At 38.8% G+C, this 24,760-nt stretch overlaps 1 protein-coding gene across 1 annotated transcript; it reads right to left on the reverse strand.

Annotated features, from left to right (window-relative positions):
• Positions 1-2,131: 2,131 nt before the first annotated feature.
• LOC140267026 (prepronociceptin-like) lies at positions 2,132-24,359 on the reverse strand. The gene is made up of 3 exons (XM_072362187.1): positions 24,268-24,359; positions 10,525-10,782; positions 2,132-3,438 (listed from the first exon to the last, which is right to left on the reverse strand). Exons 2-3 carry the CDS (start codon positions 10,660-10,662, stop codon positions 2,785-2,787), a joined length of 792 nt encoding a protein of 263 aa, XP_072218288.1. The 5' UTR covers positions 10,663-10,782; positions 24,268-24,359; the 3' UTR covers positions 2,132-2,784.
• Positions 24,360-24,760: the final 401 nt, after the last annotated feature.

Consider the following 24,760-nt stretch of genomic DNA (forward strand, 5'->3'; position numbering starts at 1 on the left):
CAGAAGTAAACACTATAAAAATGCAACATCATGAATTCAACCTGCTCGTAGAGAAAATTAATAGAAAAAACAAATGAATTTTTTTTCTTTTCTTTTTTGTTAAATCAAGCAAAAATGTTCTCTTAGTTGCAATTCCCACTTCCTTTGCTACAATGTGGCACACACCCAATGACCCAGGCAGCTTCATACACTTAAGGGCAACTGGACTAAACTGATTAGGTGAGGTAGGGATGGAGGGAAACTAAGAATGCAAAAGAGGAGAGAACTGGGACAGTAAATATTAGTTTACCTGGCAGATTAATGTACGATTAATGTCTCATAATTTTGATATATGGAGTCTGGTGTAGGCTGGTATGTTGAATGATATTACACTACTCACACAGTATTCCAGAAACTGGGGAAAAAAGTTGTAATTGATTGTGTTGTTACAACCTCAATTCCAGAAAAGATGAGAAGATGTGCAAAATGTAAAAAGAAAAGACAGAATGCTATGATTTGCAAATCTCAGAAACCAAATCACAATAGAACATAGAAAACATGTAAAATGCTGAAAGTGGGACAATTTACTATATTATACAAAATATATACAAAATACTTGTTCATCTTGAATTTGATGTTTGTAATGTCACAAAAAAGTTGGGATGGGAGCAACAAAAGAATGGAAAAGTAAGTAACAAAAAGAAAGAGCTAGAGGAACATGTTGTACTAAGTTAACTGGCAACAGGTCAGTAACATAATTAGAAAAGGAGCACCTAGAGAAGTAGAGTCTTTCAGCAATCTGCAAAAAATTGTGTCTACAAATTATGGAACTACTTCAGAATGTTATGCAATGTAAAATTGTCTTTACTAAGCCAAAGCTCATTCCAACAAATCAAAATTTGGAATACTTTTTGGAAATTATGGATACCATGTGCTCCAGACAAAAGAGGAAATAGAACATCCAGCTCGTTATAAGCACCCTGTTAAAAATTCTGCATCTCTAAAGGTATGGGGGTGCGTTAGTGCCCATGGTTTTGGCAGCTGGCACATCTGGAAAGACTCCACTGGTGTTGAAAGGTAAATACAGGTTTTAGAACAACAGATGCTCTTAACCAGATGGCATGTTTTTCAGGGAAAGGGTGGCATTTTTCAGAAAGACAATGTTAAGCCGTAAACTGCGTCCATTACAGCAGCATGGCTTCATAGTAGAGGGGTGCAGGTGCTGCACTGGCATGTCTGCAGTCCAGACTTTTCACCAACTGAAAACATCTGGTGCTTGATGAGACACAAAATATGACAAAGGACTGAACTGTTGAGCAATTAGAATTCTATATAAGACAAGAAAATGACAACATTCCTTTCCCACAGGTCCAGCAACTGGTCTCCTCAGTTTCCAGTTTCCAGTTCTCCTGTTTATAGACTATGCTAACACGGACCTGTCCGAACTGAGACTAGTTGCTGCCATCAACTTTCAAGATAAGCTAATATCTTTCACGAAATAGTAAAATGTTTAACTTTCGACATTTGATGTTTTCTAAGTTCAGTTGTGGATAGAATAATGGTTTATGAGATTTGCAAGTCATTGTTTTTGTTATTTACATTTCACACAGTGTCACCACTTGAATTTGGGTTTTATAACAACTTGGTTCAATACAGTTGCTCCAACTTAACTCCATCCCTCTTCACAAGGAAATATCCCTGCATACACCTAATAATATTGAGATGAATTGGACTAGTTTTGTAATATCTTCTTTAAAAATATATTTCAAGGGCGCTCACTTTGCTGTTTAATTTTGATTTCTAATGTCAGTCACACTAGAGGAAAAGAGAGTTTATCATAAATATGATCAAACTAATGTACATTTAGTATCCAACTTCAGTATGTTTGTTCCTTGATCACTAGAGGGCAGTTTTGCTCCACTGTGAGGCGCTCATGGGAGCCTGCCAACCTGCTGCCCATCTCCACAAAAGAAACTCATCACTCACAAGCTTTGCAGTCAAAAATTATAGACAAAAACCTAGAAAAAATAGAAAGGAGAGATACTTTTTTCTGTTTTTTGGCAAGACTGATGGAACAGACTTTTTGGAGAAAAGACGCAGTTTTGAGTTTAAAAAGTTGGAAACCAATTTAATCTACATTGTGTTTAGTTAATTAAATTTCCAAAGCAGAGAATTAGCTTCTTATACCAATAATTAACAGTTTGTGCTTCAACAGTCACACTGTCCAACCACATGAACTTCTGACTGAATCATTTCTAAAACACAGTCCTGGTACATTTCCAATGGACTCCTGCTATGACTAAGTACTTATAGTCCAATTGAAGACAAATGACAACATGTATTAGGTTTGTTTCAAATCCACAAATGCCTTTTAAAAGTGAAAACCTGTGTAGTGTTATGTAAGTCCAATCCCATCCGTCCCACAGAGTGCAGAGGCCATAGCTTTTGTCCCATCCACACAAAGTGCATTCAACGTGATTTTAACTAACACACCCTAAGTTCTGACAAACCTCACAGTCAGCTAGTTTTCCAATCTCATTTGGCCACTTTTATTATACCGACACACAAAAATATATTCAATTGCACATCTCTAATTCTTTTATTTCACAGAATGGCATGTAAATATGCTTCATAAGAGGGACATCACAGTCAAAACATTCTTTATTACTTAGAGACACAGAGAGAGGTGCAGGGAGATGGAGTCTGTTGTTCTGATCACAATGCTGACGTCACAGTTTGAACTGAAAGAGCTGCTGAAAAAAATGATTGATTTAGTAAGGATTCGGTGACAACAACAGAAATAAATTACAGTTTGTTTTGCCTCCAAACCCGAGTAACGGGGATGTTGTTGAACCTGCCGCTGCGGCTGCTTCTCATGCCCAGGTACTGCCTGAGCAGCTGGTTCACACGTTTCTGACTGTTCCATTTGCGGGCAGATTTCCGGACACCTATGAACCCACCATATCGCTTTTGCAAGGGTCTCATGGGTGAGCCAATCAGCTTCCTGTATCCATGACGCCCCCTCTGGAAGCCGCCAAAGCGTTTGGATAAGGTGATAACCTCTGAGCTGTCATCCTCGTCCCCTTCACGTTGGCCCACACCATCCATATTCCTCTCCTCCCGATGCTTCCTCTCTTCATCCGCCAGACTGACATCCAGACCCTCCAGGCTCTCCCCCATCTCCGAGGATTCCAGCAGTGATGGCTCATACTGGACACTGCGCTGCTCATACGGTTCATCCTTCTGATCCTCCTCTTCGAAATGCTTTGCGGCTGCGGACTGCAGCAGTTCATTGTCAGAATTCAGGTCAAGAGGGGTCAGGTCCAGCTCCTCTCCTGTTCTCTTGAAGACAGCGCCCCCCCCAGGAAGTGAGGGATGGTTTGATAGCTTTATTGCACGTTTACAAACTTCCCATGTGAGTGAGGAGGAGACATGACCCTCACACTCTAACAGACACACCTGAAGAGGGAAAAGAAAGTGATTCATAGTTAAAATACTATAAAAACATTTTCAATGATGACACACTTTAGGTAGACAAATTAAAGTAGCAACCAAGTCTAAGCCCTAATGAGGGGGGACAACCTTAATCTGCCCAGATGCCATGAAGGTCAAAAGAAATGATATGGTCGTCTGAGGGGCAATGCTAATGATTAGAACTCAAAATGAGTGAAGTTTGAAATACCTCACTCTCCAAGAGCATGTTTTTTTCCATTTAGGAGAAGCAGAAATAATGAACCACCAAAAAAATTATTGTATAGGAATATTAACTGGAAAGCATCCAGAACGACAGCCTGTCACACATTCAGGATATGAGGTCCTCAACTACTGAAAATGAGAACACACACAGTTTAATTATTTTTAATGGGTTTTATGTGGGAAAAATTGTCGTTGCAAACCAATCTCATATCAAGAACCATACAAAACTGAGATTGTTGCTATTGCACTCAAAGGTTAAAACAACTGGGTGTCTCCAACACCAAAACAAACAAAACCAAAAAAACCCAGCCAAAACCAAAAGAGAAACCCATCATGGAGCAAAAACATCTATCTAACTGTCTTGTCCCAGGACAAATGAAGTAGCTAGACTCAGCAGGCAGGAGGCAAGTGAGTGACAAACAAAAACTTTAATTAAAATAAGCCAAAAGTTCTGCCAAGGCAGTAAATATGATGCACTTCTGGTAGTGAACGAAGAAAACCAAGGAATATTTTGTCTGAGGGAGCAGGTGCAGTAAATGGTTAATACAATCCAATTTAACTGAGGCTAACAAAGGAAAAAATGGAAATCTGAAAAACAAAGTAACATAAAAACAGAACCAAAATCATTAATAGACACAGACCATGACTATGTTTAGAAAATAATTGAAGATAAAATAAAGCCGTGATTACACCTGTTCAGGGGTGTAACCTGTCTCTAGCCCGATGGCAGCCAGGATAGAATCCAGCCCCTCCTGCAACCCTGATTTGGATTAAGTGGGTATAGAAAATGGATGGATGGAAAAAGTCATATCTCCATATCTAGTAAAACCCTCACCTGTACAGACTCCCATCTTATCACACGCTGTCCTGGAGCTTTTTTAATTAAAGAAGCTAAACCTAACAATCATGTTTGACAAACTATAATCTTGTAAAGTTGATATTCATAGGTGTTAACAAAGTGTTATCTAGAGAGCAGCATTGCTGCTCGTGTGTCTGACTACCTGATTAAAGCCAAACATTCACTCTCTTTATGTTTTTGCTTTTAGCTTCCTGCATGTTCTCTTAGCGTTACCAGCATTTTGCTAATATGTTTATGCACTGAGAGTTTGCATGCCAAAAATGCATTCCAGCTGTTGGTGGATATGTGATTGATGAGAGTGGTGACTGAAATAGTCAATTAAGTTGTGGGCCACAAAATAATGGGCTGAAAATCTAAGAAAAATAACAAAACTGCAGAGCCAAGACGTTTGTACTATACAACTCCATTTTCACATTTCATTGCAGCAATTTTTTATATAGAAATATTGACTAATACAGCTTTAATCCTACTGACATTAACCTGTCAGTACTTTTCATCATTCTTAATCATACTCTACAAGCAAAATGATAATATCAACAATATATATTTTTTTAAATGAACAGATACCCATAAATATGTCATTAATACATGACATGCAATTATTTTTATTTTCTTTATTACCAGACCCTATCTTAGACTCTCAGTATCCAAGTATTTCATGTCATGGGAGTTAATGGGCCTTGTCCCTGCTGTGTTCAGCGTATATGGAAGGTTATGGGCCAATATGAAATGTCCATCATTTGACAGACGTGACATCTGCTACTGCAGAATGATTGACAGCACAAAATTGGAAAATATTACAAACTAGTTAGAAGGACAGCAGGTAAATGATGTCCTTTGGCACAACTATTTATTTCCAATTGACTCCTCAACTCTGATGATGTTTTTGCTCTTGAAATTATACATGCAATCTTTTAGAACTGAACTTTTTTATATAGAATAAAGTTGTTGCACAGATTTAATGACTTTCCTGTCTTATAATCATCACACTTGACAGTCTGATTTCATGCTTGAACTCGATGATGGACAGCAACTTTACCAGTACAGAGATAAGGACATGAGCACATTTGATGTATGCTAAATAATAAAGTCTTTTTTTTGTTGTTGTTAGTATTGAAAGCAAAATTTTTCAAGTTTTATCTTATAGTAATATAGCAGAATGACTGCCATCACTCTTTCAAATCACCCAAAATAAGACAGAATGTATTATCTATGCCCATAAATATAGAAAACCCCATCCATCCATCCATCCATTTTCTATACCGACAGTCCGTTAATCGGGTAGCGGGTGGGCTGGAGCCTATCCCAGCAGTCATCGGGCGAAAGGCGGGGTACACCCTGGACAGGTCGCCAGTCCATCACAGGGCCACATAGAGACAAACAACCATGCACGCTCACACTCACTCCTATGGACAATTTGGAGTCACCAATTAACCTAACATGCATGTTTTTGGATGGTGGGAGGAAGCCGGAGTACCCGGAGAGAACCCACGCATACATGGGGAGAACATGCAAACTCCACACAGAAAGGCCCCAGGTGGGGATCGAACCTGGAACCCTCTTGCTGTGAGGTGACGGTGCTAACAATCAGAATATAGGCCACTGCTTAGGCACTATGGAGATTTATGTACTTTCCTCTCCCCTTCCATAAACTCCTGAGCTCCTGTGCTAAATTTCAGTTTAAGCTAAGAAGAAATCCCATTTGCTCGTCAAAGCTCTCTCAAACTAGATAAAATGCATTGTTATCAGAAAACCTGCTCACATCAAAGGAAAGAGAGAAGAGGGAGTTCCGCTGTGAATCCATCAACGGAAATTAATTATCCATCGTAAATTAAATGAGCACACCAGGGGGTTCTCCACATCAGATCAATGGAGCAATCTAAAGGAGTTTATAAGTGAAAGGATATGAGAGTGTGTGGGTGTGGGTGTGGGTGTGTGTGTGTGTGTGTGGGTGTGTGTGTGTGTGTGTGTCTGTGAATATGTAGTCAAGTGTTTATATACACGAGAGAACAAGAGTTTAAAATAAAATGCTTGATGTCTCTGAGATGACTGTACTTTTCAGGAGGTTTTATTTTTCTATAAGAGATGCATGAGGGTTGACCACTATTCAGTGGTTTTACATAGTATTACCTTGTTCTTCACTGCTGGGTTATATTGAGGAAAAGTCTTCGTTTTCAGGGGTGTATCAAGATGGAAGTAAGTGAACACCTTTCATGACTCACCACAATTTGTTTCTCATCCTGGGGTTGGGGTTGAAGATGCCATCGTCTATCTGCACTGAGAAGATCATGTTCTTTGATTTCACTCGGGCGTTTGACATTTTTCGCGCTGCACTGTGATGTATGAAGTTCCAGAAATTACTGGTGGATGCCTCCAAAATCATCTTAAAAATATTTACTACGGTACTAATTGACCAGAGTTTGTGAGACTAAAGGATTTTGTTTTTCTGTGAGCACCTTTTTTCACTCTGTACAACTCAAGAGTCCTGTCATCCTCAGAAATACTCAGATGACATTTTAAAATCTTAGGTCTTTTTATGACTGCACCAAGGTGTTGCATATCTCAGTCTTGCAGAGTACAATCTGCTTTGGAGCCACCTGTTGGGGGTAGTAGCATCAGAACTAGTGAGTCAAAGAAACTGAACAAATTGATAAAGAAGTGCTGGGGACTGCTCTGGAGCCCTTGGAGCCGATTTTGCAACGAATACTGCAAAAGTTGACAATGCTGCCCACCCTCTACATAACACAGGGATCAAATCTCTCTTAATCAGCCAGAGACTTCTTAAGCTTACAAAAGAAAATACAAGTGATCACTCTCGCCTTAAGAAAAAACACGATGTCTTAAAAAAAAAAAAGAATAGATAATGGGGTCCCCCAAGGGGTTCCCCAAGGCTCAGTACTGGGACCTCTTCTCTTTGCCATATACACCAACTCACTGGGACAGATCATCCGATTACATGGCTTCTCATACCAATGTTATGCTGATGATACCCAGCTCTATCTGTCATTCCCACCTGACGACCACACGGTCTCAGCACGAATCTCAGACTGTCTCTCTGACATATCAACATGGATGAAAGCTCATCACCTCCAACTTAACCTCCCAAAAACTGAACTGCTTGTCTTCACAGCCAAACCAACCATACACCACAGCATCTGCATCCAAACCAAATCCCTATCTCTTGCTCCATCAAAGGTTGCTAGAGACTTGGGTGTCATGATTGATGACCGACTAACCTTCAAAGATCACGTTACCTCAGTTGCTCGTTCATGCCGCTTTGCATTACTAAACATAAGAAAGATCAGACCATACCTAACCCAACATGCCACCCAACTCCTGGTGCAGACCATGGTCATCTCCCGCCTTGACTACTGCAATTCTCTCCTAACTGGTCTCCCAGCCTGTGCTATGAAACATTCATTGAACATTCATTGAACTCCACTGGCTACCCTTAGCCGCCCGCATCAAATTCAAGTCACTGATGTTAGCCTACAAAGTGCTTAATGGAACGGCTCCCATCTACTTGAGAAAGAGATAGAAAACACATCCACATCTTTTTGGGTATCATCCAGACTGGGTGTATAGCTTCTAGCTAGTAAGTGTGGATTTTTGTATTTCTTTGTATAATCCGTCCATGCCACCATCTTAGAGGTACCACCGGGACTGTTTTAATCTATATATACCCATTTCAAACTGAGCAAGGTTTACTTGCTTTTACTTCTAGGAGTGTGTTATCATTTTATAGTAATAAAAGTAACAATTATTTTCAATTGGTTTAATTAGCAATGGTTTTCTTTATCAAATGATTCATATTAGAGATCATATAGAGATAAAGAGGTTTTTCAGAAAATCCTCAGGTGTTAAGAGGCTGTTTTTGAAACACTGTTTTGGTTTTTATGTCTTTTAAATGCACCTTAGGTCATTTGCAAGAGGGTCCTATGGCAACAATTCGTAATGTCATGTAAACAGAAAGAAACCTCACACACCTTATTCTAACACTAAAGATTCACAGAACTACATGTACGTATGCATGAACTGAACAGAATCGGCAATTAAAAACCCCATATCTGATAATTAGCGCAAATGTAAACAAAAACTGGCATTTAACTTTGCAAACTTCATTTTGTCATTAATGTAGTCAGAGGAAGGAATAACGTGTGTGTCTATGTGTGTGAGTCTGTGAACTGTTTGTCTCTGTGATCGGATACATGCACGAGTGTGTAGGTGTGTGCAGGAATAAATCAATGGGTCCTGACATTATAATAAACAGCGGCGGCCTCACACACCTTCTTTCCTTCTAGAATGGAAAACAATGAATTGCTCAGTGGATTCCATCTGCGGCTCAGTGGAAAGGCGGCAGAAACAATGAGGGGCTGATAAAATGTGTCAGTCACCGATGTAAGCCTGTGCTGATGATACTGAGGAGCAGTCAATTACATAGTTCTATTACAACTCCCAAAAAGGTCCCAGCTGTCTTTCTCTGCATCATTATCAGCCAAATTAGCCATCCTGCAGCTATTCATGGACGCCCACAGACTATTTTTATCCAATGATGTGTCTTCAACTGTTTGGAAATTAGGTTGTGCACTATGCTAAAGTTGTGGTATTTCATGTTGGTCACGAAGCACTGCAAATGTGCTGTGCATACTTACACATGCAAATAAACCTCCTGTAATATGACACTAAAAAGACACAGCAATAATTTGCCAGCTAAAATATTGTATCTCTAGCTTTCCAACTGTTAAAAGCAGGTCTGTATCTATGTATTTACACTAAGCTAAGAACAACAGCTATGGAAGTTGTCAGTCAAACTACTTTTAAAAAAAAGACAGCAAACAGTGATTAGACATGAATTGTTATAATCCAAACACACTTTTGGATTAGAAATTCAGGTTATTTTTTCATTTTCAGATGTAATGGCTCTCCAGATGGTGCCAATTATCTGTTGGCTAATAATGCACACAAATGGGCCCCCAGGGCCACCATATAATTGAAAACTATCTGTAATATGAAAAAAAGACACTTTTCTGTGCCTGAGAGCATATGGTGTCTGGCAATTTGTTTCAAGCCCCTTGGTTTAAAACATTTGATTCAGTAAGCTCCTCAGACTGATTCGTGTGTCATAATTCGAGGACAGAGTACAGATACACAGCCTCTCCATCCATTTGCTATTACAGGTAACAGTCAACTTCATCAGCAGTTGTAAAATTCACCTAAGAATTAAATGCACTTTGGTTTAATGTTTTATATCCCAAATGTGAAATCTGACTTTAAACTGTCAGTCTCTTAGAAATTGGAATTCTTGTACCGTGTCTGCTTGTAAATCTACACCAATCTACAAGGAACTACCTGGTTCCTATGTAGCCAGCTGCATGCAGTCCAAACATTTGTAACTGAGTGTGAAAATGCAGAATACACATCTGGATTATTAAAAAGAAAAAAAAACTAGACTAGACAAAGTAAATGAAGCAAGAACAAGAAGAACTTCCTGTACGAAAACTTCCATCCACACCTCTGCAATGTTTCACTGAATAAGCAGAATGGCAGAAAGGACTGAAGATAGACAAAATGTGCTTGTGTGGAAAGCTTCAGTTTATGATGTATGATGTAGCACTTTTGCTTTTCTTGTGTGTGAATCAGTTGAACAACTTGAATCTTTTAGCACTGGTTTTGCTGAATGAATTAAAATTATTTAGAGGTGTATACATCTGGCTGCAAATGTTATGACTATCATTGCTTGTATGTCTCTTCAGTTTTTATGTTTGTGTTATTCATTCTGTATTATATGTATATATTTTTTCATGTGCGTACCTTTGTGAGGCTGTGCCAACAAACACTATATTCTTATTGAGAGTGACACCTTTTTCAGTGTACTGAATGCTTATTGCAGTCACATCCAAACAGACGCACTACAATTTTGACAAGCCATTCAGTGGATTGTCTTATTGGTAGCAACCCACAGACTAACAATGACACACACACATACTTACTATGGCATTGAAGCCTTGTTGCAGCTGGTGTTCCTGAAGAAGCAGATCGCAGGCCACACACTCCTTCTGGCAGTCACAGCGTCCAGGCGTGAAGAGACATGCCAGCAGAACCAGCAGGGACCACAGAGGGACCTTCATCGCTCAGCACACCCAGACAGACAGGGATGAACCGGAGCCCAGCAGGCAGAAAAGTCTACAACAAGGAGTCAATAGCCGGAGAATCTGGGAATGTAAAAACCTCTGGGATCTGGCTCCAGTCTATAGGAAGAGGGCAGACAGAGTGACAGCAATATTCCATCAATTTCAACCCATAGAGATAATAAGCTGTATTTGTGTGGTCAGTCAAAACATTGGTAGTGGAAGAGTGTTCAGCCTGTATCAGGAGATGGACAGTGTAGGCAGGATGGAGAGAGAGCACAACCCGACGCAATGAATGAGAAAATGGGTATTTTCCACTGGGCAGGAATCATCCTCTGCAGGTTGCTTCACAGATTGGACTCGTTCTAATAGCAGAGATTGGACTGTAAGAGTTTACATGTGGAGATAAGCTTTAAATCGCAATGATCATACCCTATGGCAACAATAACTCATACACAACAATCTTATTCCATGTAATAGGAGATGTAACGATGGAGAAGGGTAAAAACAGGGCATTTGAGTAAAAAGTCAAAAAGTTCATGATAAACTTGTACTAAAAAATTGTGTCAAAAGTTGCATGCATAAGCTGACTGGGAATAACTGGAGGGATACATAAATTTGTTTGTTACTTGACCTTCACTCCCAGAGACGCATCTATTCTATCATGCACCGCTATATAAGATATTAATACTGAAATGACGAAGGGAAAAAAAACCCATCAAAAATGCCTCCACACAGAAACATTGTATACATTGTTTGCCTTCAATAAACATTCAATTAACAGATTTTTTTTGGCCACTGAGATGCAGAAATAACACTCACTTGCAAATTCACATATCCATCTTCCATTTATGGAGGTTTGTTGTAAACAGCATCAAATCTAGTACCATCTTTTTAGTTGTAGGTATGACCAGCTATATATGTGGCACTTCATCTGTGTAATGTTCTGCTGTCTGTGGTTGAGTTTTAGTTATAAATGCTAAAAACAACAGTTGCAGCTTGAAAAAATACAAAAATGAAAGATGAGAACAATTTCAAGACACTCCACTGCTGTTGATATACAAAGCTTGTTGGCAGCTATTTCTATTAATTGCATTTTAAAGCACATAATCAGTCAGCTGTCATTTTATCTGGAAACTGTTTTAGATTTTTAAATTCATGTTCGACTCAGTCAACATCTTGTTTAGGGAGTGTAATATTTAATTCCTTATTTGGAAGGCAGTAGAAAATAACCTGAAAAGAACTGAGTTGTGTTTTTTTCATTTTCACATTATCATTTCAAACATTTTATTTCCCTTTTTTATGGGGAATTGCCTACATGAAATGCTTCTGTTCTTTAAATATTTATATATACATTGGGTTAACACTACTAAACTTAAGGTTTGTTTGAACTTGTTTTAAACACAGGATTCTTTTTTTTTTCCATTGTGAATAAGTTAACTTAATTGTGCAGGCTTTAGGATCCTGGGCAGCCCAGTAGAGTTCCATGACTCTATTTAATATAGTGAGTCTAAACAGGAACTGCAACAATCCACCAACCAGTAATAAGTCAGAGTGTAAGAGGGGTAAAGTCTGCCTGACAAGAAGAACAACAAGCTAACATACAAGCGTGTCTGTTGGGATGGTCTTTGGGTCTGTTTTGTTTGTATCATGGGTTCCTTGAAATATTCGGAAGAATGTTATGGTTGGTTCATAAATTGAAGGTTGGTAATCACTGAACTCCACACAGCAAAACAGTCATTCTTCAAGTATGTCCAAGTCAACCAAAGGTCAGCCAAAGCTTGGCTAAAAATAATCTATGGAATGCCATTGATTTATCTTGTATGTCTTTCAAAAAACCTCACGTGGTCAAAATACAAAAAAACTGGTTTAAGAGAAGGTACAGACTCCAGAGGAGTCCTTAAACTACATTGGTGGAAAGGCTCAATTTCTCTATAAAACAACAAAGCTGAAGAATGTTGAGAAAAGAAAGAGTTGGTTTAAAAGATTAAGAATTTATAAATGGAACACATCTACACTTCCGATGCATAATAATGTGTCCGTAATATCACTGTCTCCTCGACCCACTCAGAAATGCACTCTGCCGGAGACAAGGAGAAGCCTCAGCAAGTGACAGCACAACACTCCCACCGGGAGGACATCATTTCGATGCAAGTGAATGGGAAAATTTGACAATAAACAGCATGGATGCTGTGTTGATGGGTGCACTGAGATCGATCTAAATGAATAGTTAAAAACAAGCACACCATGAGCATTTCCACTCTATATTTCCACTAGTTTTCAATGGCGCACAAAACAGGTCATACGTGACTTCGGCCCATTTATAAACATCTTTATGGGAATTCATTATGGGAGCTGCTTGTTTGCTTTGCTGAAATGTTTTGTGCAATGATCATTTACAAGCCTGCTGACTAAGTCCATTTGATATTGTTATGTACTCTCTTAAGTGGCCCTTTCTAAGTTGAATAAATGAATAAAGCAGTGCAGTGTGAGTGATGGCGTGGGCGCTAGATGTACTCCTGTATTACAAAGATGCAGCTTTCACACATTATTAATATTCTACCCGTGTATTGATATGGTCTGGCATTTGAGGCTTCTGTTTGCCATTTTTGTCAACACCATTATTAATGAACAAATTCGTGCCATGTTCATGTTTTAATAATTAGACATAATACATCCATTTGTTGGCCACCAGACATTTACAGGTTCATTTTTGATATATTGTGATTTAGGCTCTCAGCTAAACAATAGGGGACCCGTATTTGAACATCTTACACACAAGAGAGCATAATTAGTGTCTTTCAGACACCTTATATATCCTAAGGAAGCTTTCAAACTTAAGCTTTTAATACTTTTAAAGATACTTTTGTTTAAGATAAACATTTATGAACAAGTTTCATCTGAGTGAAAACTTTATTTTATGAAGCATTGAGTTGATTAGTTTTAGTCAGGGAATCTCGAGACACTTAAAAACGGTCCTTGAAGGAAGTTTTTTCAGTTTTCAAAAAGATTTGGAGTGATTGGCTCCTATTTTGACAATTACCTTTTCACCACAATAGAAAATAATTGCTTGATATAAGAATAATTTAGATTGTCCTCCCAAATACAACCTCACAGATCATATGCTCATGTCGTCATATTGGATCTATAATTATAAACTATCTAGCCTCTGGTGATCATAAGAGCAACAGCATGCAAAGTGCAAAAATGGCATCCAGAAAGACTGTTTTGTAAATTCAAATGTATTTTAGCCCTTACCATTATCATTTTTATTCTAAACCATGTCATTTTCAATTTGAGCCAAACCAAGCGATGCCTACACCCAACCAGGAAGAATAAACTTTGTCATAATGTGTTGTGATTACATCTAACCAATGTATCTAGCAAAATGGCATCCATGAAGGTGATGGTCGCATTGTAACAGCTGTCATATGTTGGTCCTCTCCCCTCAGTTCCTAATGTAGATTTATGGTTTATTAAAGGAAACACTTGAGGGTGACATGTGATTCTATGTGGAAACATTCATGTGAATTGTATTTCTCTCATGCATTTTCATTTCAAACCATTTCAAGCGTTTTCATTTGAGGACTTTTTTGTCAGCAGTTTTGCACTTTAGTGCACCAATCAGAGTACTAAAGGATGTTTTTTCCTCCTAAGCCCTTGCTTTGATTGTTACCTATTGAATTCTTTGGTGAAAATAATGATCAGCAGTCAAGTTTTCAGGGCTTCAGGTAAATTTTCACTGTGATTTAAGATGCAATAGCCTGCTGATTTCTTTTGTTAGGAAGTCAGTGCTTACTGCAATAAACACAATGAATGGACGCCATTAATGAAGAGCCATGTGCAGGTGACAGGATCTTTCATTGTTGAAAGACTGCCAGACATCTGTGACTTTGAGATTTGCAGATTGGGTATGATAGTGATCTGTATTGGTCACTGTTTGCACACCTTCTTCCTACAAAGCATGGCACACTTAACTTCTTTATTTCCCAGCAGTTCATCCCATTTGCTCTGATTCACTCAAATGAACATCTTCAATACAAAGTTTCACAACATGGGACATCCAGTCTTCAGAAATATAGTATTATTACCAAATAACCATCTTCTGACTGCATATTTCCAGTTTCAATTTAATTCAGTTAAATTCAGTTTGCTCATCTGGGACCAATATCATCTTGTGCATAAGTTCAATGAGGAAGATCATATTTGCTTATTCTCTGGTGTTTGGGCTTCCTACTGTTACGATTTGTTACTGTGTGATATGTGTTTAAGAAATAACTGTATTCATTTGTAATGTCTCCTCGTAATTTTTGTTTCCACTGTAGAAGTGGATGTAACTGTAGAAGTCATTCAATTAAAAATTCTAATATTTTTTATTTAGTTTTCCTTATTCTGTGATCATGCAGAGAGGTAGTGTTTTTTGCTAAATGTTTACAGTACAATACAGTAAACTTACCATGTCATGTTACATCACTACAGAGTGACTCTATATCAAACTTTAAATGCGACGATTGTTGGAAAACTGTAATCTATTGAAGCTATGATCAGTCCGAAGATTTGGCAGATCCATATTTTAACGTTATTAAAGAATTTCATGTCAGTCTAAACATACGTGCTACCTCAAATTAGTCATAAATAATGAATTTGTTTGTAGGAATTAGATATATGCTGCTGTTTCATATAATCTAACTGTCTTTCAGTTAGTGTTGGGTTTTATTACTTTGAATGTAGAGAGTTCCACATTCACCAGAAAATGGAAGTGAATGGAATCTATTTGATGCTCTCAATGCAAAAATGTTAAAAGAAATATCATCCACATCAACTCATTCCAGTAAAATACATCTGCTTTGTTTAATCCACACTGCAATCTTCACTTGAACTGTTTTCTGTCAAAGAAAAAAAAGGTTCTAGAAAAATATTGCTGCTGTTGACAATATGAGCAATATAAGTTTCATTTAGCAGTTGTTTTCACTTGAGGAATAAAACTCAGAGATTAAAGGAGGTTAAAGGACAAATACTGTATATATAGTTCTACTTAGAGTAATTAGAGTAAACTAATTTTTTAAAAATCCACATCATTACAGTAAATTACTTCTGTTACTCCATGCAACAAATATTTTCATATTTCAGTTTACATGTTTAAACTGTACAACAAAGAGACATCTGTGAGGACTGTGAGTTTTTTGTTTCCTCCACTTCCTCTTTTCTTGTGCTACACCACACTTTACTGGCCTATTAACTCAGATCAAAGTGTTTTCTACCAGCAGTAACTGGTGTATGGTCATAAAACCCTCATGAATCTTGTGATGTAAAGATTCATTAGGTATCATTAATGGTCCATGAGATGTTATTGGTAGAGCAGAATTTTTAATCATCTTTCCTTCTACACAGTGATCACATCTTCATGCTGTCATCTGTGGCGGCTTTTGGCTCAAACTTAATAAAGGACTGTCGATTGCCAATGGAAGAGACTGGAATGTTGCATAATATGTCAATAGAGATAAAAGGTCAAAAAAAAAAAGGTAAAAGCCATAACTCACAATGTGACAATGGAGAGACAGAAACATCGGGAGGTGAGTGGAGGAAGAAAGAGCGTGTCGGGAGGAAGGTGCAACAAGAACAGGAAGGTAGATGCAAAAGAGTAAGCTGGAGGGAAAACGAAAGAGACAGACACGTTAGGGACCCCTGGGTTATCTCCGCATTAACAGACTCCATTGTGCTTTTTCAGCTTCATGCAAACATCTAATGGATGAGATAGAGTGCGTCACAGCTTTGTTAGAAATGAGCACCAAGCTTTCTTCTCAACCACTCACATCCATGACACCTTGGCACCTTTTCCACCCTTCATTTTAAGCTGCTAATGCTAATTTACCTATATTAATTACCCTCAGTGTGCAAGTTTGTCCGCAACAGATAAATCCCACTCAGCTATTCATTGTTTGCTATCTTTTAAGAGGCTGCGCAAAAAGTAGTTGGATTTTGAGAAGGGCTGAATCAAAATCAAAACAAAGGGAAAGTGGTGAGAAAAATATGCAGCTACTTTCTATTTTTGGGGGACAAAATATAGCAACAAACGGGATAATAAAAGCTATAAAGGAGTAAAAGAATAGATAAAGAAAATAAAGTCCTGATATGATGACTGTGTTCCCCCCTTTTTTTAAACACAAAAGGAGGTCACAAGGAAAAAGTTACATACATTAAATGGCCCTCTCCTTCAACTCAAAGACTAGACATATAATATTCTCATCCGACCTCCCAACTGCCTGTTCAATGAACCATAAATGGGTGGAACCAGACGTTCCTGCTCTTGTGCATTATCTGCTCTGACAAGAACCACAGTTAAATAACAAAACCAAATGCATAAGAGCAGTAGCCCTTTTGTGAATGTTCTGATTGCTTCCTCGCTGATTCAATAGGAAGAGCATTTCTCCTGAAAACACATAATATTTTCAAGGTCTTAGTTAACTCTAATGGAAGTGCACAACAATATATTTGTTTTGGAAAGGACTGGGTAAAAGCATTCGTTTCAACAAGATGGAAGGATGCATCTAAGAATAGAGCAGCATCCGGCTCTTCGTTAAAGTCCATTTTCTTTTTGCTTTCATGCCAGCTTTCATCAAGGAAGGCAAGGCGGTTTCAATTTACATATGATGAAGATTTATTTTCAAATGCAAACCTTGCTGATATGTCCTCGCAAGCTTTTTGACAGATCATGTTACCTCTGAGCCCAGGGGAAAAGCTTAGCGTTTGACGCCCCACACCACTGATCTCAGTTTTATCCTTGTGTGGTACATTATACCTATATTAGCCCCTTGCACTCTGTCAAGCGTCTGCTCTGTCAAACAGATTATGCAAACCATATGAAATGTTGGAGGACAGCTGAAATGATATGCAAATTTATAGGTAACGGTGGCCAAAAATGGTCACTAGTAATATTAAGACTGAGAACTGAATCATTACTGAAAATATAGCAGAGAGAAGAGTGTTTGGGTTTATAGCTCAAAATGTCATACATATTGAAAATTAAATTATTGTGATATGGAAAAGTTGTGACCTTTTAAGCCCTTGGTTGTCAAGAGCTCCCGGGTAGGATAACAGGTCAATTTGGTAATCCATGCATTTCAAGGTAAGAGTGATAACCCAAAAAATCATAGGTCACCTATCCATGATTTAAAAAGTGCATTTTGGATAAAATAATGCCAGCTCGTTTGAGTGGTCTACAACTTATTGTTGCGTTATCTGTGTCCTGCAAGATTTGCCCTTCGGAGTGAGATTACTTTATTCCCAATAAATGAGGACTTTCAAGCCTTTGGCTATTTTTCAGAACTTATACCTAAAGAAGGAAAAAAAAAGAAAAAACATCTTCAAAGTCAGCCAGTAATATCTCCAGAAGTGGGGGGGCAAACTGAATCTGCCTCAGGCTCTAAGGATCAGAGACACTTGGGAGACTTCTGGTGTACAGTAAGTTTCTTTATTGTCATTACCAAGCCTGAGCGAAGTTTTGAAAAAATTCCAGCAAAAATTAACATTAACATCTTTAATCAAAACTGTAAAGAGCAGATAGAAACCTGATATCAATGAGTCAATTATGTGTATGTTATTGAATCTATTCTAAAAAAAAAAAATTTTTTTAATTGTTGCAACATGAAATTTAGCCCAACTATTAGAAAATAATGAAGAGCTAGAAGGGTGAGGGGAGGAGTCCTCCCACACCCCTGTTTCCTGGTTGCTGCCCGGGGTGGGAGGGGCCAGGAGGATGAATTATTCTGCTGGTTCGGGGTCTGTGGTGGCTGGGGGGCTGCTGGCCCACCCTGGTGTGCCCGCTGCGCCACACCCCAGCGGAGTCGAGGGAGGGAGGACGTGTGGATGTATGGGACGTGAAAGTGTGTGTGGTAATGATTGGGCCTGGATCTGGGACTTGCTGTCGCCTGGCCTGCTTGTGCTGCTCCCGGTGGGGGGGTGGCGTTGCCTCTCCCCACTGCTCGCGACTTCACCCACCTGTGGGCACGTCTTGACTTCCGGGGCACTTGGCCAGGAGCGCTGGGGCAGGTGCTGACCCACTGTGTGGCTGTCTGGGGCGCTTGGCCCTCCTGGGTATTGGGTGGGGCCTTTACCGGGAGGTTTGGGGGCACTCGGGCTCCTGGGGCCCGGGTCCGATGCACGGCCCATGTCTGGGTGGCTGGGGCCTGGCGGGGTCGGTGAGCCGTTGCCCTGGGTTCCCGGGGGGCCTCTGCCCTGTGCTTATGGGGGCTCTGTCCAGGGGCTTCCTCTGCAGTCTTCTGGGTGGTTGTCCTTGCGGTATGCTTCCTGGGTTCTGTGCTCCGTGGGGGCTGCTGGTGACCTGGGTCTTGTGGCTGTGGATTGTGGCTCTGTACACTTATACACTCATAATTAAGCAGGGTTATCATGTAGGTCCTGTGCCATGGGTATTGCATGTTCACGCACACACACACACATTTATTAGCCCAGTAGCATGCTCGCTAAGCAGTTGATGTGTTATCCTGTGGTTTCAGGTCATCTATCCACAGTTGTGTTGTATGCGATTGCCGCTTCTTGTGCTTGTTTTTGTTTGTTTGTGTGTTTGTTTTTTCTCTGCTTGTCTGCTTTCAGGTGCTCCTGGAGGCACTAAGGCTGGATTCCCAACAGAGGCTGTGGATTGTCGTCTGTTTTGTTTTTACAGGTGTAGCAGCTGATTGTCTGGTTTTTGTTTGTATTTTTGTTCTGTTTCCTCTTCTTCTTTCCTTGTCCCCCGGTCCGGCTCTATTACATGTTATATATTGTAAACAAAAATAAATAAATGAGCAGTTGATGGGCATCAAGGGGAGCTTTACATTTATAAAGCTTTCCTTGGCAAAGCAAATCTGTTTGGCATAAAAGGTATTCAGATTACAATTCTTCTGCCATAATGCTGAACAGGACAAGGGAAAAAATAAAAAATAAAATTTAGCCCAACAAACTCTAAAATCAGGCATCCTTAGAATGAGAGTCATATGCTGTCGGATACTGAGAAAACCCAACCCAATACTCTCTGATGAAGAGTTGACCTCTTCCTACAAATTTAAAATCAACAATGACATGACTGGACAACTCTACAAGAACTTAGAAAATGCTAAGTTGGTCTCGAACTTCAGAATAGTGTTTCTATGTTCAAATTGTAAAATTATACCTCAGTTCCTTTCTAATGCTCATAACCAAATGTTAAACATATCAGTCCACTGCAAGAAAAAACAGATCACAGTTTAGAAGTATCAATATCAAAACACATCTAAATTTTTAGGGTTAGGGTGACTCATAAAATCCACAACACATGACTTCATATAATAAACACATTGCTGAATGCATTTGGAAGTATTATGATCTATTTAGCTAAATAGATTTGCCAAAAAATGCAGGTTGGATTTTGCAAGGGATCAGATTTGGCACAGTACCAACTTGTTAATTTGTAGATCTTACATTCAGTGGTGTGATTCAATTAACCCCACTAGAGTCAATCTTATTTCTCTGTTTTTCTTTCTCTACTTCTTCTCTTCTCCACTTGATTTGGTTGTCTTTAGCCAAACAAAACCAAATCTAACCAGGCAAGAATGACAGCATGATGAATCATTTCATTCTCTATGGAGCGCCTTTTTAACCTAGTCAAGGTTCAGTTAGTTTTACAGACTGGCACCTTTCACTATTTTCAAAGAGACATGCTATTACCTAGTTAGCTGATAGCTATGTAGATAGATTAGATAGATAGTTTGGGGAAAAGTATTTGTTCTTTTAACTGCAGTCTTTAGCTCTTTCTGATGCTTGAAACACTGTGGTAACAGAACCATAGTTGTTAAGTTTGAGTTCAACTCACAGCCACACTGCAATATATTTAATTTCTTCCTGACTTTTATCATTACATTGCACCAAATCAATGGTGGAGCTGTCTCCAGCTTCTTACTTTCCAGAATCTACTGGTGGTAAAAAGACACAAAAGGCAGGTACAAGGAAACTTTCAAAATATAGATATTTCCCACCTTTTTCATCTATGCTATTGATGAATATAAACCATCAAATAAATGGCACAAGTGTTAGCATTGTAGAAGCTATCTTGTATGTGTTTATGTATCTTATGTTTACTTTTTAAAACCAGGCTTTCTGCAACATAACAGGGCTCATTAAGTCTTGACAGAAAAACACTGCAACTCGATCTCTCTCATAGTACTCTGATTGCCTTAAAACAGACTAAGCTCAAACTAATTTTAAGTCCCACCTCTAATGGAATAATTTCATAATTGTTTTTTTACCTCTGAAATTGAAGGTTGTACAAATAAAGGATGTACTGCAAAGTTTCAAATAATTGAAGCTGATTGTTTAGTCTATGAAATTGGAGAAGAATCTTCCAGAGCCCAAAGACCCATGGTCCAAATGCTTGATTTGCTTAAACAGCAGTCCAAAAGCAAGAAATAAACAACTCAATTTGATATGGAGAAAACATACAAATTTCCACAATTGAGAAGCATCTAACTGCAAATATTTGCTTTATAAACCTCATGGATAATTATTAAATTAACAAAACAAGTGTTTCCCATTAGTTATTTTGTGATTGCACTGCATTGGTCCCCTCCCAACCACTGAAGATCAAAACCTCCAACAAGACTAATACAAGACCACTAATATCTACAACATAGGTGTCCCCTGTTGTCCTGTCAGAACTCTGATAACATGTTACTCTACTAAAAACCTTCAGTTTATGGAGGATTCCCACACTTAGCCACAGGCTCATCAGTAGTGTAAATCCAGCCTGTGTAGCCACAGATAAACAGTGTTTGAATCAGTTGAGAGTTCAGAAAACCAGGAGCAGAAGGGATATTTTGCCCTTCCTCGCAGGATCCTGAAATGATTAATCTGAGAGAACACACCTAATCCGATTTAGACATTTTTGACACAGCTGCAGCAGATTTCATGATTGCACCTATTACCTGCCCCATTGCTGCATTCAAGTCTTGTTACTGTCTCACAGATGCACAATTGACAGTTCATAAAGGTAAAGGGGTACCTAATAAAGGTCGTGATGGTATAATTATGCTGTAAGCGCAGATATTTTCAAGCATATGACAAAGTGTGATGCGAAACATGCAATATGGACTCTCCTTATCCTTTGAATTATCTTTGTCTTCATCTCTACTTCTTTGTGTTTACTATCACAACTATTGCTACTGTCTGTATCTTGCACTGCTGTTATTTAGGAAATGTCATGATGCACACTGCTGAGCGCACAAATTGAGAAGCAATAAGATAAACTCTTCCGCTTTTTTTCTCCTCATTTCCCACAGAGGCTATACTAACACTCATTTATTTCAAATCATTAAATGAAAATATGATACTTTTCATATTCATATTTGGATTCTTTCTAGGCACCATCACATCATGTGAAATTACGATATTATTACTGCTGTTTCCATCAATTGCACTAGCGGGATTTATTTTAATTGGGAACATATTTGCACCTAAGCATAGCTATAGACAGCATCAGATCAGTCCATCATAGAGGCAATCACATCAACAATCATCTTATTTAGCCCCCATGAAGCGTTAATAGCCCAAAAATGATATTATTCTCGCACAGCGTAGAACACAGAGCAGTCAGAGCTGCTATCCAATTGGCTGATAAACCGTCACACAGGCTGAAGCTGATGGAGGATTAGATATGAGAGTCTGCAGAAGAGGGATGTTTTATACTGCAGTGAATTGCACTTTACTCCTTTGTCATTTCCTAAAGTAGTAGAGGATGAGGTTATTTAGTTAGTTTTGATATTTCTCTATGACCCAATGACAAAGTGACACACACTGACATGGACAAAAATAATCCTCAAGAATACATCCAAAAAAGTTAAGTGAATGTGTCACAAAATATCAACTGGCAGCTCTACTCTTGATAACTGGAAAATAAAAAGGTTTTCATACAACAGGGACAGTAATGATGCATTCAGTTTGCTAGTGTTATTGCCTAGCAGCTCTGACTATATAGCTGAAATTCCGCAGAGTTAGGCAGCTAACATGGTGTCATCATTGATCTGGTTGCTCTTAAGCTGCGCTGACACCTGTGTGAATCCATTGGACATGGAGCCTGAGAAAAGCAATCTATCTCGACCAGACAAGCGCCTTACTTACTGAGGTGATGACAGTGAAACCAGAAAAAGTGTTGAACAGCAATTTTTTTGTGGATGAGAGGTGGCTGCAGTATGAGCTAACTGATGATGGAATGTCTTCTTTCTGTTATATATTTTACATCTGGTTTCTCATAAGGATCTGCGTATATCCAACAATGCAAGAGCCAGCTATTTTCAAGAAGGCAACAGAAATCCAAAAGGAGAGTTTATTCTGCTCTGGTAAGTAAACCATTTTTAAAAGACAGAATAAATACATTGCACGTTGCAGTTTCAGATGTACAAGTGAGAATATACATTATGGACTCTTGTGTAATATATTTATAATTATTTAAACCAGTTTATTGTTTATGGGGAAAAAAAGAGAAAAGCCCAAATCCAACAATGTATTTCTTAGAATACAACATATTTCAAAGGAAAATATGAAATCGAAAACCTAAGCTAACTAAAGCCAAACACTAAAATTGGTTAGTTCAATAGATCAGATATATCTCTAAAATACAATCTCTGACTCCGTACTGCAAACCTAACTCTGATGTGGAGTCGTTTATCCAAGAATGGCACATTAACCACCCATTTTCTCCTGGTCTCTGAGTATCGCCTTTACTTATAATGGGAAAAGATTATGCACATTCATTACCATTATCATTACAATCATCATTATCGTGTGCTTAGTTTAACAACAGCATTCAGGAGATTCACTTCTCAAGCTTTTCCTCTACTATAGGTTGACAGTGGAGCCATTTGAGAAACAGCAATACAGCTTTTGTCAGTTTTTGTTTGAAGCTTTTGTTTGATGTATTTAATCTGATGTATGATACTCCACTATCGACAAGAAGAGCCAACCGCAACTACGGTGCTTTTGGAGTGGCTTAGTGTGTAGCTCATTGACTTTTGCTGGTGCTGTTTTGGTTAATCCAGTTTATGAAAAAATAAATGATACAAATACAAAAATACAAAAAAGTCAGCCCTATATAGAATGTAGCTGAGTGGCTCCTGCTCTCTGGCTCTCTCAGCATGAGCTGGGATTTCTTTCTTGTTAATTAAGCAGTAAACAAGTGTGAAGTCTATACTGCTGATGGTGGCTGTGATCCTTTAGAACCACAGGGACACAAACACAGTAATGGAAAAAAAACAAGACTACTCTAGATGATAGGGTTATTTACATTATCATCTCCAGGGTCAACATTTGAAATCACAAAGCCAGACAGAGATAAAGCAGCAAAGACCGACTGGTTAAAAAGAAGAATTTATGATGGAAAATTTTAACAATGGTTGTTCAAAGACAACAATATTCCCCTCTGAATCTATTGAATTGTGCAGACGAGAGACAACAAGTCCTCTCCTAATTAATGTTCAAATATCTTAACTAGTACTTTGTCTTGCCTTATTTATCCCAGGCAAACAACATAATCTCTCCACACAGGTAGAATTACATTCACATGAAAGAAAGTCACTTCCTTACCTGTAAGCGTGACGTAAAGATATCTCTGAAAGTCCTCCCTTCTGCAGGCACAGGAGAATTTGGTGGCTCAGCTCGTATCCTTTGGCGCAGGGTTTCAACAACTAAACGCATGCCTCCTCTGAGGCTTCTTATAATGGCACACCCCATCCCTCCTGGCTCAACCCTCTAGTCCCCCCCTCCCTCCCTCCCTTCTAGTGTATATCACCATTCATATCACAGGAGAGCTAGAGAAAGAGGTGGGTTCCCCCATTCTGTTACGCACAAACCCTGGGTAGACACACAAACCACTGGCCCACAGTGACGTAGGAGGCATTGCCTACGCCACCGATTTCGTCTTCACTGAGCCAACTAATGGTGCACTAAAAATATGCATAATTTACCGTGAGATTGATCTAGAAGCCTTGTGTAAGGTGTCCGAAAATGTCATAACCAATGCCAACGTGCTGTTAAGGTCAGGGAGACAATGGCGTTTTAAATCTAACATTTTAACCAG

The sequence above is a fragment of the Leuresthes tenuis genome, unplaced genomic scaffold (genome assembly GCF_036924035.1).
Source record: "Leuresthes tenuis unplaced genomic scaffold, fLeuTen1.0.hap1 SCAF_13, whole genome shotgun sequence".
In the NCBI taxonomy this organism is placed as follows: domain Eukaryota; kingdom Metazoa; phylum Chordata; class Actinopteri; order Atheriniformes; family Atherinopsidae; genus Leuresthes; species Leuresthes tenuis.